Below are 16,231 nucleotides of genomic sequence, written 5' to 3'. Positions count from 1 at the left end.
AGCTGATTTTCCTCTAAGTTTTGCTAGAGGATCTCTTGACGGTTACAGGCTTGCATCCTGAGAAAAGCAAGGGTACACAGTGGTTTCAGACTCTGGAAAACAGGCCAGGAAAACTGCTGTAGCAAGGTGGGACTGGCCCCATATCCATATCCATTTCACACCCTCCCTAGGGTTTTCCAGAGCATCCCAGAGCAGCTGGAAAAGCTCTCCACACAGATCACTGCCAGAGGAACCAGAAGGATGAGTTTTGCTTCATCTTAAGGCAGGAATCATTGCAGCCTGCAGCAGACAGCTAATGACACTTTCAAAAGGAAATGCTCCCATTCTAAGCTGAACTCTGGTTTGCTTGGCAAATTTTTCTGAGACAATCCCTTGCTGTTACTTGCTGTCAGCTGCCCTTCCCTTCTCCAGGGATCACACTGGCATAGGCCAATTCATGTCCAGCAGAGTTTACAGTTACATCTGATTTCATGCTATCAGTGAGCATTTACTCCTTTCTCAGCAGAATTTTATTTGACCCATTTTTCTTTTCCTCTGCTCCCCAGCACCCTGGCACACCTCTTCCCAGCAGCCTCTGCACAGGGAGAGTTTTAAAGATTATTATGAATTCTTTGTCTTTGAACAGGAGAGATTTACTTTTGACTGATATCTGGCATAGAGTAAATTCAGGCAACAGTGGAGAGAGAGATTCTCTTCTGCTGTGGCATGCTAGTAGGCAGGATGACTTAGAGAGACAGATGTGCCTCCTGTCCTGCCCTTCCCTCCAGCATCCCCTGCTCTATTGTTACCCCGAGTGCAGATGAGACGAAATACAGGACAGGGATCCCAGGGGGAGTTCCTGGCTTGCAGTGGTTCACATGGTGCTTCACATGATGGTGATAACCACTGATCTGGTTAAACAAAATGTATTTTGATTGTCATCATCACCACTCTTATATTGAAACACATCAAGTTTTCCCAAGATCACTAATGACAAAGCTCAGATCAGGCTCATACTCTGATGTTACAATGTCAGCGTTTCTACATATATATTTAGGATAGAAATAGATTTTTTTTAATTGATGCTGCCTATGTTTTTATCCATATAATGGATGAAACTGCAACTGGCATTATGATAGGAAAGTGTAATGATCCAAATTATCCCATTGAACATATATTTTGCTATTTTAATTGACAAATAAAACTTCTATTGCCTGCCAGACATCCTCAGCTGTTTTGCAGTTGCCATACATAAAGCCAGAACAAATTGGCCAATCAGTGACCCTGAATAATTGCCTACGTTGACTGTTAATAAAGAGGATCAGGAGTTACACAGCTGGGCAAAGGACTGCACTGAAAGGAGCAGAGTCACCTCCCAGCACTGAGCAGGCAGGGCTGGGGGAGCAGCAGGGCTGCAGCTGGTACCCCTGGGGAGAACAGCAGCTCATCAATGAGCCAAACCAGGAGCAAAAACAGTATCCAGTTTTCTCCTCTTGCTTTGCTAAGGACCATGCTGTGAGCACGGAGCTCCCAGAGGAAAGCTGTTGTATCAACCTCAAAGAAATCCGTGCTCATCTCAAATACTGCAGATGTTAATAGGAAACATATTTCTCAAATACTGCTGCTGCACACTCAGGAGGGGGCCACTGTAACATGAAAGATCTCTGACAACATATAAGCCAGTATTTAGGAGTGCATTGCTCTCCTATTAATCTAACTGGCATTATCCTCTCTAACTCCATTCCCCTCAAGCAGACCCAAACCACTTCTCTTGTCTGACCTGACCACCACTTTCCCACACAAAGTTATTTTGAAATCATTTTGACAGTGGCAGCCACAGCTCCTTCAGCTTATTTACACTCAACTGATACCTAACAATCTGAGCATGACTATTCCCAGCCAAAATCCATTCTTACGGAGAAAATAGGCAAATAAAGGAAAATCTACAAACAGAAAGGTCAATGAAGAGCAGAGTTAGAAGGGGAATGAAAGTGACTACTTGATATTTTACATTTTTCACAGAAATGTAGAATCATAGAGTGATTTGGGTTGAAAGGCAACATAAAGCCATCTTTTTACAACCCTGCCATGGGCAGGGATACCTTCCACTAGACCAGATTGTCCTAAACTCCATTCGACCTGGCCTTGAAAACTTCAGCAACGGGGGCATCCACAGCTTCTCTGGGCAACTTGTGTTACTGTGTCACCACTCCCACAGTTAAGAATTTCTTCCTAATACCTAATCTAATCCTCTCTTCTTTTACGTTAAAATTGCTCCTCCCTCCCCCTGCCACGGTCTTATCATTATCTGCCTGTGTTGACAGTAAGAATTTGGATATACATGGGAAGGGAATAAGACTTCAGGTTATGAGGGGATGGTGAGTACCATGATGAGGAACTGTTGCTGATATCACACTCTGCATCAGAAATAAAGAGCACTGTGTTTTCATGTGATTTTAAAATACAAAGTAAAATGCTATGCTTGGCAAATGGTATTCTCATCAGACGTAACAGGCATCATGGGACTTAATAAAATAATTGTGTCAATAATTTCTCCATGAACAACATCTCTGTTTCACAGCTATTTTGTCAGTCCTGGTCCCAGTTCTGCATGTGGGTGCACGAGACTCCTGGCAATGGCAGCCAAACACATGCCTGCAGCTGATTCCACCAATGTTGCACAACATGAGCTCTCCAACAAACTGGCACAAATATCAACATGAGAAATGACTGATGTTGCAAAGAAATATGAGACAACAATTAATACAACCATTAGAATTTTATCATTTTAAACACCCAAAAGGCTTCCTCCCTGTCAAGTTTGGACTTTGCTAGGTCACAAAAGAAGATAGCATATAGATATATATACAGATAGCATATAGATAGAAGATATATTTAGCAAAACTCTCCACAGAAGACAACTCATGGTTCTCAGCCTGGGAAAAGAGAACTCATCACTGATGCTCCTTATGCAAAGGAACAGCCAAGGAGTAAAGCTTTACACTCTCTCCAGCATCCCACTGCAATTTGTGTTATCTTCCAAGATCTCCTACCTTTGTTGGTGACTTAATATTCTGACTTCTGGGCCCTACATTTTCCATTTTTATGTTGATACCTGGAGTAAAATACCAACAATGTAGACCTTGCCCAGTTTCTCTTCCTGTGGACTAATGATGACTGGACATGTGCAGTTTTGCTGCTGCTGCCAATACAGCTGCACACACAGGCAGCAGTCAGGCAAGATACAGAGCTGCATCCATGAGAATGAGCGGGTACTTAACCAAAACTCAACAGGCTGTTGGGCAAAGTCTGTGTGCCTGACCTGTGGTCACTGTCTGTCACTGTGCCTGCTTCCTCTCCAGCACCTTTTTTAAACAAAAACATCATCTCCCTCACAGCACATTCAGAAGAGGACACCAAAATTATGCATCTGTTCTTTGTTCTCATTTATTGTGGGAAATGTCTGTTAATTTTAGCTGTCTCCTCCTCAGCACGTCTGAGGAATGCTTAAGGCTCAAGCCTGAACACACAAGCAGGCAGCCTGGTTCCACCAATGCCCAGGAGCCCACAGGGCACTGGAACCTGGCTGTGTTTGGGGCACAACAGGGTCCAGACTCCAACCTCCACCCCACACTGTGCTCTCCTGGGCCACCAGCACTCAGGGCTGGCAAACAGAGCTCTTGGGAAACTCCACTCACTTCCCTGTCACAGCTATCAGTGTTTCTACAAAGACTTCATGACAAATAATATCGTGCCATCACCTCCCCATCTTCTTGCTGCTCTCTGTCAGAGACAAAAGAACTGGACCAAAGGCTGGCTACAACACTGGAAACACACATGCACAGATCACTGCTGTTAGGAAACAGCACTACTTCCCTGCATTATACAACAAAATCTGTGCAATGGATGCCAACCCAGTTTTTAAATGATTTTGGGCTACTATAGGCCTTTTAAATACATGAGATGCTGTATTTGAAGTGGTGTTGCATCCAATTCTGTACTGAACTTGCACTCTAATTTCTCACAAACATGAGTAGAATCAGATGTTCCAGAAAAATTTAGTGTATTGAATATGAAAGCTCAGCACTGAAATCGAGGTAAGGAGTAGGTTACGTAAGTTAGGGATATTGAGGCTGAGCTTTTGAAATCTACTTTGTTGATCATTTCCCAATTTATAGTCAGCTCAGTGGGAACAAATATGTGCCTACTTTGATATTCTTTTAAAGAAAATTCTTGGCATCTCATTTCTGCTAAGAAATATACCTATTCTCTTTTTAATTTGATATTTTTTAGATGAAAACTGGAAGATTAACCCAGCTGTATTTTATATTCATGAAGTACTTTCTACGGCCTGATCCATTCGACTCCCAAAGTTTCTTCTGAATTAAAATTACACTGTCTATCACATCTCAAGCTGTGACATGAAGCATTTTTCAAGTTGCATGGAACACTAGTGGCCTGAAGAATGAAATGTAAGGAATGGAGGAAAGGACTGGTGATTTTTTTTTTTTTTCTTTTTTAATAATTCCCTTTTCTGGAAATCTGAACACAATATGGACTGCAAAGAAGCAGCTTTGAGGAAACCAGAGAAATAAGATTAGAGAAAACCTAGTAAAATATTAATGTAGAACTTTCAAAATATTCCCTTAGTAGATGATGTATGTCAGAAGAATGATCTCTCTATATAACATGATAAAAAGAAAACCAAAAGAATAGTGTGTAACCTTAGGCTAGCACAGCTCAGTGGGAACCAGTCCAGGCTCTCTGACAAGACAATTGTGTGCTGCAATGAAGACCCTGGAGCTCTGGCACAAGCCAGCATGACCATGTATAACCCTCACTATGTGCAAGTATAACTGTATCTTTCCATTTTGCTCCTGAGATAGGCATTAGAAGTTCCCCAGGAAGGTAATCACTGATAAAATACATGAGCAAGGGCTGGAGTGCTGCAAAGCATTGAGATTTTCATGTGGAAGTCAAATTAGATTTGAAGACCTATGTGCGAAATTAAATTCTAGCGGCTCCATTGTATTTCCAGTTAAAAGGAAGAGGAAAAGAAGGAGAGGCATTAACATAGTGCAGGGTCATGCACCAGTTATGTCTTATTAAGTATTCCAGCCTTCCTTAAGATAAGCATCACATATGGGTTCTTTTGCAGCTAGCAGTTCCTTGCTTAAACAGAGAGAGGTCTGGATAACACCCCTTCTGTCTCCCAAGGCCTCCTGGGCTGATTGACAGGAACATGTACTGCAGGGAACAAATGCTGCTCAAAGGAAAAATAAGATTACATTCTCCAAAAGGGGCCAGTGGGGGCATTTCTTTGTCATGTCTTCTGCTCATCACGTCTGGTTGAGGGAAAGACAAACAAGAGGAGCGACATTTTCCTTTCCTAACAAGACACAGTCCACAGTGTTTCTCCACATTGAGAAACTGGTTTTTATGTACAGTGGCTTGCACTGAATTTCAAAGTTAGGGAAGCAAGAGAGACTGCTCGAAATAAAGACAGCATTTTGAGAGTCAGGTCCCACCTTTGCAAACCTTGGAAGCAGACCCCATGGAAGCCAACTCAGAAACTGCATTCCAGCCCATCTCAGTTGCATTTTATGCTGGTTTGGGTTTTTTTTGTTTTTAAGGGAGAGATTAGCAATAAACATTTAATTTTTATGTAGCACATTCAGCTATCACTCCTCTCTCCCCTGTAATGGACAATATTTGGCTTGGCTTCTCCTTGGGCAGACCCACCAGGTGTCTTGAGGCTGGACTACCCTGCACAGTGGCAATGTACTACAGGGGATCATTGGGTTTTTCAGTGTAATGTGTATTTTTCTAAATCAGCAACTTCTTGTCCACTTGCTCCCCCATTTTCCAGTCTCCCCTCTGCCAAAACCAATACAGGTAACACCTCTGGAGTCTGTACTTTGTGCCATCCCAAATCTCCTCTCCACTGAAATGGTTTCAAGCTGCAATTCCCCAATGTTGTCACACTTAGTGATGCTCAAGGACTTTGCTATTTCTCAAGCTTTTGCAAAACCTTCCCCACTGCTTCAGCATCTTCCTGCACAACCCTGCCAGGAAGGGTCCATCTTCCCAACCCTCCCTCTGCTCAGAGGTGGAAGCAGCCAGGCACTTGCAGAGGCAGCAGACAACAGAACAGCTCTTCCAGTTAGTATCTCAGGATCCAAGTGTTTCCCTTCCCAGCACAGACCTCTGCTGCAAATGGCAGCAGATCAACACATCAGCTAGTTAAATCCTTCATACTTTCCCCAATTGCTCCTACCTAGAGCCAGCAATTCTCAACTTAACTTCCTCTTTTCAGACTGCAAGGTTATGGGAGGGAAACAAAATTGTATTAATAAACATTGATTTGAAATGAGCCTTCTGATCTGGGGGGAAAAAAACAAACATCTGGCTAAGCAGCAGGAAAGTCATGCCAACAACTATTTTCCAATGAAAGAAGAGAAACAGCAGTCCTTAAATAAAGGCACTAAGGTAGTTTGGAAATGTCAAGTCATCGATATGATATTTTATAAGGTAACCACGGTTATTTTTTATGCATTCCTTTGCAGCATGAATGCAGATGATGAAAAGTATTTATGGGCCAATTGAAACAAAAATAAATGAAAGAGATATCTTGATGGTAATTTAAGCCTTATACTGCAAAAATTAACCAGTCCACACAGACTACAAAGACCGTTCATCTGATGCTGCACCACAAAAACACCTCGTTAATTAGATGAGGGTAAAAAATGCTTTTTATCTTTTCACAAAGGATGAACATCTTGAAAATCACCCTGCTTTTAGCCCTAATGTACCTGCAGGGATCCATGTTGCTGAAGCAGGAGTTGTCCACATGGCCTCTGGATAAAGTACAACTGTTTCTAATTTAATGTGTACAAGCTGGTGGAAAGGCAGAGGAAGGAGGTCCTGGCACACTGCAGCCATTTGTGCAGACCAGGGAGGGGCCACTCTTGGGCTGTATCTGCTTTACTGCTGTTTCTGGAGAATGTTTGACATGATCTTCCACGAGACTAACAAGCTCCCTTGGTGGCAGGTAGTGTCACCCCTTACAGCGAGGGCAGGGGAGCAGATCAGAGGTGGGGGACAGGAAATGGTCAGAGTGCCCAGTTGTGACAAATCACAGAATCTGAAAAGAAGGCTTCAGCTCAGAGGAGTCCTCGTGGACTCCTGCAGCAAATAATCTCCAGAAGCCCTAGGAAGAGGGGCTCCCAGCAGCCAAGATGTTTTGCATGGCAGCAGAGAGCTGAAATAAGATGCTGCTCCTCTACTCTAGAACCTGTCTGGATGCTGAAACCATTTTCTGTCCCCTAAAAATAAACTGTGACAAGCCACTGCTTGTTTGGTGGAACAAGTGACATTTGTCTAGGCTGTGGAGAGGCAGCCACATCCCCAAACCCAGAGGGAAGGCTGGCAGGAGGTAGGGTGGGAAAGATTCATTGCAAAAGAGTTCTTCAGGTTAATAAACATCTCTGGTTAGTGTTAGAAGAAAACAACTGAATTCTCCTCTGCAAGTCTTCACTACTGTTGCTTGACATTATAATTTCTCTGCTAGATATATGCTCTTTGGATGCACACTTTGGCCTGGTTTCTGTTAAGGGACTGAAAACGAGAAGAAGTCCATAGAAGGGCCAGGACTGGAAGTTCCTAGTACACGAAAACACATCCCCAACTGGCAGCTAACAGGGTTAAAACACCCTCTGATTAAATGAAAGCATCTTTAATTAGTTTAATTGACCATGCCTCAGCCAAGACCATCTGCTCAGCAGCATTTGCCTGCTCTTTGCAGGAGCAATTGATCAGCCATAGCTGGAGAATACAGCATTAGGCTACATCAGATTTATTTTGTTTAATAGAAGAGCTAATTTGCTTTAAATTTAATTACAGGGGCCAAGATTGCTCTCTAAGTCCATAACAGCACATAACATAAGCTGATCCTACAGCTAATGGGTGCACACGTAGGTCCACACGTGTCTGTGCAAATCAGACACTGGATGATGACAGCTCAGGTCCTGCCCTGGCAGAGAGTGATCTCTGCACTGTCCTCCCCAAAAGACAGCAGCACTGTGGCACACTGCTGGGCGGGCAGGGCCACCCCAGCACTGTGGCACACTGCTGGGCGGGCAGGGCCACCCCACTCACTGCCCTGTCATGTCCCTCCAACTGAGGTCTTCCCTGCAGCTCTCACTGGATGCTGGAGCTAACAGATGTCCCATCTCAACTACCTCTCTTGCTCCAAATTATAGACATTAAACAGTGCATCACACACAGGGTCACTGTTTCTGCACTGCCAGGGACACTCAAGGCACCTCTCTGTGCCTCCTGGGCAACCTCCATCAGCAAACCCCTTCCAAAGGATGCATCTGGCAACCGAGGGTCCAGCAGAGCCAGACACCACCCTCACCCCTGCCCTGACATGGCACTGGTCCCTCTCAGCTTCTCTGCCCTCCCATGCCAAAATCATTCTTCAAAACATTGCAAGCTGAGCTGATGGAGAAGGGCAATTGCCCCTCCTCCCCAAAGGGCCAGTGTGTGTGTCTACGTTGTGTTGTTATAACAGGGAAGATTTCATTCACTTCCCAGCGCTTTTCCCTTCTTCAATTTCCCACTGGGTGCTAAATCACAGCAGGCTCTGGGAGATGCTCAGGCCCTGACAGGAAGCTGCAGCTGCTGCAGGAGTAATTACAACCCTGCAGAAGGCTCCAGGCTGCCATTTCCGTTTCCATGGAAATAAATACAGAATTACTGAAAACAGACCATGATGCTTTATGGATTTTTGAGGCTTTTGATCATCTCTAAACCACTTTAACCCATTTTTATTAGTTGTGGCTTTGTTTTAAGTGGAGGGGAGAAGGCGGGGTGGAGATGATGCTCACAGAGTGAAAATAGGTGGAACAATCAAAAAGAATTTTAAATAGTGAAAGAGGGGGGAAAAAGTCACAGGGTAAGGCTGACGCCCTGGGGATTGTAAGGGGGAGAGCAGTGCTGGCCAAAGCTGCTGGTTGTCCATGGCACATGCATCCAAGCCTTGGAGAGAGGAGCCCATGGAGCCTCACTGGTTCTTGCCTGCAGTCCCAGCTCACCACCACCATCCCCAGGACAGGCTGATTGTAGGGGGCTCCAGGGTCCAAGCAAACCTCCCACCCTTTCAAAAGGGGTCATCACAGCCAGAGCTAGTGCTTAAATGCTCAAAACTGCATTGAGCTTCAAGATGAAGCTAGAATAGAAAAAGAAATGCTTTAAACAGGGAGCAGAAGGGAGGGATCTGATCCTAAACCCCTGAGGCCCTGAACTGAAGGGACAGAGACATGCACAGACAGGTGCACTCCACACTGTGCACAACAATCCTGGACTCAATGCTCATGGCAAGGCTTGGCTGGGAATTCTTCATCACAGCAAACTAAATGAAATACTTGGTGTGGGGAGGATACACACAAATCAAACATCTATTCTGAGGTGACCTTAGCCTTCATCTCACTGTCTGAGCTGTTGCAGTGCCTCGTGAGTTTCTGCCCCTACTTGGGCTGCAGCTTCCAAGTACCACTTCAGCTTCTCTGCAATCAGAAAGGATTTAGGAAGTATGTTTAAGGAGATGTGTCCAACTTTCAGCTAAGTCAGCAAAGTCAGCTCATGCCACGTGTTTGGCACACACTGGGTACATGATGGCTGTGTGACCATGTGCCAGGCACATGATTGACAGAAGTTGGGTGTGTGATGGGCACATGAGGGGCTCAACACACCAGAGCAAGTGAAGAAACCAAGTTTGGTAGAACCACACGAACTGCAGAGATGAGAGAGGGGCAGAAGGCAAGATACCACCTCAGCAAATCATTTCTAATACTGGCTTGAGCTAAAATCAAACGCTTGAGTCAGTTTTTTTTTGGCAGGGGAACTTTTTGCTATGTGAGAAATGTCAGCCTTTGGACATAGTGTCCTAATTCAGCTGCGAAAATAAATGTCAAAACAGTGAATTCTAGTTTTAAGCCAGCTCCGTTTGAGAAAATTTGGGTTGCAATGTTTCCTGGTTAAAATCACAGAGCCCCAAAACTTATGAAACAATTCCAATTGCACTGGTGAGAAGTCTTTATGCCTTTGCATGAAATAGCCCCCAGACAGCAATGAGACCTGGTGTGTGCTGCAGCCTACCCACACATGCACACTTCTCTGATGTTTTGCCTTCTACATGGACGGACAGAAATAGATGCTGAAAAACCATGACCAACCTGCTGAGCATCACTCAGCAGGTTGGACATGCCTATATTTAGTTATTTGCTTTCAAATCTTACATCTAAGGGAATTATGCTTAGCACAGGTTATTTTGCCACAGTATATGGGACAGTTCAGGCCCAGGAAAGATGAGAAAGTCTGACTCTGAATCCTGAGAGTTCAGGCAGCTCTGCAGGGAGAGCCCACTCTTCCTCTGAACCAGGAGAATGGACTTGCACACCTCATCACAGACACGATCTGAACATCTACTCCTGCTGCAGGATTAACTGAACAGCACTGTACCAGCTCCAGCTCTCCTCACCATAGCTAAAAATGACTTCCAAACACAGCTTGAGACAGAAAAGTAAATCACTGCCCTATGGCTGGGAAAGAACAAGACAGGGAGAACACCACAGCTTGATTTTCAAAGATGCTCCAAATTCAGGCATCATGAAGGTCAGCAGGAAACAGAGTACCCTAGGAAATGCCAACTGCAGCAAGAACCCAAGTTTGGAATTGCCCAACATGTACAAAAAAACAGCTCCTCTGTTACTCCTCCACAGCTACAGGTTAATTACAAAGCAGAAGAGCTAAATTTAAATTTTGCCAACCAGTTCTGGACCAGAAAGCCCAGACTGAAACACATTTCTCCCTCCACTACACCTCTCACACAGCAGAGTAGCTCACTCCTGGAGCCAGAGATGCTCAATTCCCATGCTGACTCCAGTGGAGCAGAAACACCAAGCCACGTGGCATGTGTTATGCAAAAAGTGCAAGACTCTGTGTATTATTTAAAATGTTCTGGTCAGAGCTTGTGCTTAACAACACTCTAATCTTCACAACTTTGCTGCTACAACACCACTTCCCCACTTTGTTTCCTAAAAGCCTTTCCAACTGCATTAATACCTTGCTATCAGTAACTGCTATCTTAGATCCTGCTAAATTACTGCTATCACATTAAGAATACACTTATCTCATGCCACCTGGGGATATTGTATTAAAAAAATCTTTTTAGAAATCATCTTCCTTCTGCACAAACAAAATATTATCTCAGAAGTGAATGGAGATCCAGTCCCAGTGATGCAATCATTATGCAATTAGTGTGATGTAACAGGAGGCTGCACAGAGAAAAGCATCTACTTTCAGACCACAGAAGTACCAGCAGTGTTTGGGGCTCTCAGCACCATTCCTGCTCATGCTTTCAGAGGACAACTAGGCAAAGCCTTGTCACCCCCTGCCTCCTTGCACATCCTCTGGGCAATTTCACCCTGCACACCAAGGCAAGGGAGAGCACAGACCAGCCAGCCTCTCAACAGCAGACAATGGCCTTTGCTTTTCTAATCACAGGTGACTGACTGATAAACTGCATGAACAGCACAGTGCTGCCACTCTGGAGAGACTGATGGCATTCAGACAGCCTGCCAGGGAAAAGGTGAGAAGCTCATGGCTACCCTCAACAGACTGGCTGCAAGCTATGACTGAGTCTCTGTGCAAAGAGTAATAGTGCAACAGCAATTTCAGTGCTCCATGGCAAGAGAGAAGTACAAAGTGTCTCCTGCTGGCCAGAGAGCTCCAAAGACCCCGTAGGTACAGCCCAGATGACATGACCACAGGTAGCATCAAAAAAAGCGTTCCCAGAGCAAAGCCTGTGGTTTCCTTGGGTGCTCACTGCTGCTTTCCCTCTGCAGAAGGAGCAGCAGTGACCTGTTCCCCATGGGACAGGGTCCAACCCCACAGCACCACTGCACTTGAACCAGTCTCACTGCATCCCAGGAAAACACCCAGCTGACCTTGCAGCTTTTCCGAGGCGTGCATTGCACAAAGAGCTTTCCCTTCTGCATAGCTAATCCTCACAGTCCAGGTATTAAAAACAGAATAACTTCCATGCTAATTCACCAGAAATTGTGTCTTCCTGTAAAAGCTTAAATTACAGGTTTACTGCCTCCAAGTATTAGAAAAGACCCAGAATTAAATCCTTCACTTTCAGACTAAAACCAGGACCCATGGAGGAAAAAGACTGCTTGATGCAACAGGGCAATTTGCAGGGAGCAGCCTCTGGGTTCATTGTGTCAACCAGGAAGGTTCTAACAAGCAGAGATCACAAAGCAGGGCAGCTGTGATCAAACACTGTTTTCTGCATCAGTGGGAAGCACAAACCAGGAGGGAAGGATCACACACGAGCTCACACAAAGCCACCCTGGTCCTTAGCAAGGCACAGGTCAAGGGAGGATGAGACACACAGGGCTGGAATTGGTTTAAGTTAAAAAATAAACCAAAACACAGCAGAACTGACTTAGTTCTTGACACACCACTGAAAACATTATGGTTCTGATTTTAAAAAATTCTTCCAACAGAGGATGGAGGCACAAAATCTGTGTAAACATAATTCATGAGGGGCACTGCAGTTTTTGTTATGAAGACACATTACTCAGGGACATTTATTATCCTCTCCCCACTCTGCCATTAAGGTCTGATATGAAGAAAAACAAATGCAAGATAACTAAGCTCTTTACAGGGGTACAAACAGATCAAACATAAATCTCTGTGTCTTAAAAAGAATTGGAAATGTCTAGACAGAAGACAGACAGAATTGGTCTCAAATGTATTCATTTCAATAAGAAGTTGAAGCCCTGAATTACAAGGAAAAGACTGAGGTCTGCTCCTCCTCCAAAAACTTTCCACACCTTACTCTCTCTGTGACTCTGGCATCCTTTATTCCGCCTGTGATATTTATATCCAATAGCAGGTGACTGTAATCTGGGTCACCAGCAGTGTGGATAGCCACTGACAGCCCTCAGCAAGAGCTGCTGCAAACACAAGCAGCACTGCAGAGTCCCAGCCATGCAACTCTGGAGAACTGGCCCTTCTGCGGTAGAAAGAGATGAATGGGAAAGGTTTTCCAGTGCAAGCAGAGCTATCCCAAGGTCATGGGGTTTTGGGATACTCTTTCCTTCCACCACAGGCATGCAGGGATCACAGAGCTCCCTCTACTTAAGGAGAACATGTATAACATCTCTGGGCAAGTCTGCATAAGCCACCCACCTCAGGGACTTCTGGGATCCTACTACTGATACCACAGGCTGTAAGAACCTCTGTCATTTAGACTGGTGATGTGACACAGGAAGGGCAAACAAGCCACATGCAAACAGCCCACTTAACCAACTCAAAGACCTTCTTACCCAGATATAGAGCTGAGGAACAAAATTCTCTCATCTCAGTAATCATATGGAATTGCACAAGAAAATGAGCAAGAGAAGGAGGCCTACTTGGGTAGCCAGAACAACACTGGCAGTGCAGAAGTCCCACCATAAACCAACCCCCACTTTCTTGGTAGAAGTTATCTCCAAAAGAGCCTGATCAGACACAAAGTTTCCAGTTCATAACAGCAGTATTTCCCATTGGCAAGCCTTCCCCAAAAAACCCTCTTCTATTCCCACCTTACCTGACATGCATTGTACAGAAGCTGATGCTCAAATTTCTTGATCCCCAAAATGTTCTGGAACATCTCATAGAGCTGCTCCTTGCTGAGAATGAGCTCCGAGGCAGCACTCGCTGTCATCCTGGCCTGTTGCTTCCGGGGATCCTCCTCCCCACGGTAAATAGCATCAAACTTTGCCATCCAAGAGCTCAGCACTGTCTCCTTGCTGAGCCCGTCGATTTCTGGCAGGCTGCGCACTCTCTTCTCAATGTGCTTCTTGAAGACCTCCCGGGAGTCATTTGCTGAGCACCCTCCACTCTGCACCATCCTGGCAACACGGTCACTTTTCAGGAACACCTGCAAAGAGAAGGGCGATTTCAAATGGTGTCACTTAACAAAAAAAAAATCCCTCTTAAGTACCACAAAAGGTGGTTTCACTGCTGGGAAGCCGCTTATTGACTGCAAGGACATTCTCCAGCTCTTCACTCAACTGCCACACGTTGCTAGAGGTTTCAGCTGTACTTTGGGAAATGTTACGAAATCAGGTGAAGGTTCTGCTTTGCCTCCACTAAAATGAAATATTTTGAAGCAATTAGGACTTGATGTGATGCTATGGTCACACCTCAGCAGATATATAAATGCCCTTTGGGAAACCAGGATTTTATTTTGCTCCATCTGATGTTTTAATAAGTAAGTTTTTGCACAGCTATAGCCACCCAACCAAGTCCTGCCCTGTTAGAGGGAGCAGAGTCATCTTACTGAAGCCAACAACACTGCACTGGATTTATTCTGGTAGCCAAGGCCCTGGGAAGCCTCTGAAAGGACCAGGTTTACATCCTAATTCTACTACACCAGAGGAGATCCTTGCTGTTGCTCTGCTGTCACAGGAATAGGAAGTGCAATATGGTTCAGCATGGCTTGAACCTTTGCAGAGATGCAGGGCACTGACAGCAGGAGAAAGGGAGGGAGAAAGCATTTCATAAAGATGTTCTTCCTACTGCAAGAGCAGCAAAAGGGTTAAAACATGACAGACTCCCACAGACATCCTGGGAGCAACACAGTGCTGAAGAGTTAGAGACAGAAGGATATTGTGTTGGCTCTCCTCTCCCAAGCCCTGAGCACAGAAGAGCAAACAATATCCAGTAAGAAAACTGCTGTTTTATTAATAATGCTGAGAACTGATGAATACAGCAGCTTGGGAAGAAGCTGTGTCCTCACAAGGGTGTATCTGTCAGCTCTCAATAATTAAAGAGCATGAGGATGACCTAAGGACATGATAGATTTTGTTTTTATATACCATTCAGCAACACAGTACTCCATGTTCCCAGATGCTTGATGGCACAGGCATCTGTTGGCAGAAGTAGTGGGTTTTGTCCAAGGACCAGACCAAAAATGATGCTGAGGAAGAGCTGGGCTGTTTCCTTCCAATATCACGATGGGAGCACTCACTCCCTGCAGACAAGACAGGCAGAATGCCACCAGCAACCTTTTCAGTCCATGCTGAAACAAGAGCAGCATGTGCTTCGTTTCCTTGTGAAGATTAAATATGAATGCTAATGCTCCAGGAGTGTGCAGATACTTTCAAGTAATGGTTGAGAGCTCACAAGAGCCAAGCTCCTGATGCACACTGACTGCAGGAAATGGTGGGAAGTCACAGTGACCAGCCCCACTGCAACATCCTGGGCTCCAGTGTCCCCTCATCCATGCCAGGTGCCCAGGCCTGAACCTGTGTGACACTGCTGATGACTTCCCATACCTGCCAGCACCAGTGGCTGCTCTTATCCATGGTCCTCACCCCCAGCATCATGAGCAGTGGCATCTGACTCCCCATATTCTCTCAGCCCTGATTCTTCCTCCCTGGGTGTGGAGCAGCAGCCAGCAGAGGAAGGGAAGGCTGCAGCTGGCAGGGAGGAGGCAGGCACAGGGAAGCATCAGTCAGACACAGAGCAACAGAAACCATGAAATAGGAAGATTAAAAAAAAAAGATAAAAAAAGGTATTCTGTCCTGTTTTCTTTAGAAAATAGCAGGTGAATTGCCTGGCTGTAGGACTGCTCAGTAGGGTTTCCAGGAGCCAAGAATTGCCTAGAACAAAATCCTAGCATGGGTGCACACACTGATTCTTGCAGAAAAGAAGTGACCTCCAGGAGCTTGGTCAGGCATCTCCTGACACACCACAGATGAGCCCACCATGCCACTGTGTCTGTCTGCCCACAGACAGCAGAGTGGAAATGGGTCTGATGAAGCACTTTCATCATATGCACTGAAGTGCCTGCTGCAAGATGCGCTGGTGACAGACAAAGCTTTACTCATTAGAAGTCAAAGGAGCTGAGAAAAGCTCCCCTGCAGTGTGTTGGAGTATGCTGGGCCTGCCTGTGCACACGGGTCTGCAGCATTCCTGCAGGCACAGCAGTGCTTTGCAGAGCGGCAGCAGATCACTCAATTTTTTAATTTGATAGCAGCCTGTGAACTAGCCTGAGACTGACAACCACATGCTTACCCTGACAACCAGAATTAACAGCAAAATGTGGCCATGCAAACACATTCAAGGCAACAGCAAATGCATTTCTGACCTACAATGTCACCCTTACCTTTTCTTCTCTGCAAAAAAACAA

At 45.1% G+C, this 16,231-nt stretch overlaps 1 protein-coding gene across 14 annotated transcripts in view; it reads right to left on the bottom strand.

The window, feature by feature from the left end:
• Positions 1–16,231, bottom strand: part of CADPS (calcium dependent secretion activator) — a 204,932-nt gene that overhangs the window by 147,447 nt on the left and 41,254 nt on the right. For all 14 annotated transcript variants that reach the window (XM_088171331.1, XM_088171332.1, XM_088171340.1 and 11 more), the window contains exon 3: positions 13,643–13,975. In XM_088171331.1, coding sequence (XP_088027457.1) covers positions 13,643–13,975 — 333 coding nt within the window. The remainder of the gene's footprint in view (positions 1–13,642; positions 13,976–16,231) is intronic.

The sequence above is a fragment of the Sturnus vulgaris genome, chromosome 11 (genome assembly GCF_052056855.1).
Source record: "Sturnus vulgaris isolate bStuVul1 chromosome 11, bStuVul1.hap1, whole genome shotgun sequence".
In the NCBI taxonomy this organism is placed as follows: domain Eukaryota; kingdom Metazoa; phylum Chordata; class Aves; order Passeriformes; family Sturnidae; genus Sturnus; species Sturnus vulgaris.
This window is presented reverse-complemented; position numbering and strand designations above follow the sequence as displayed.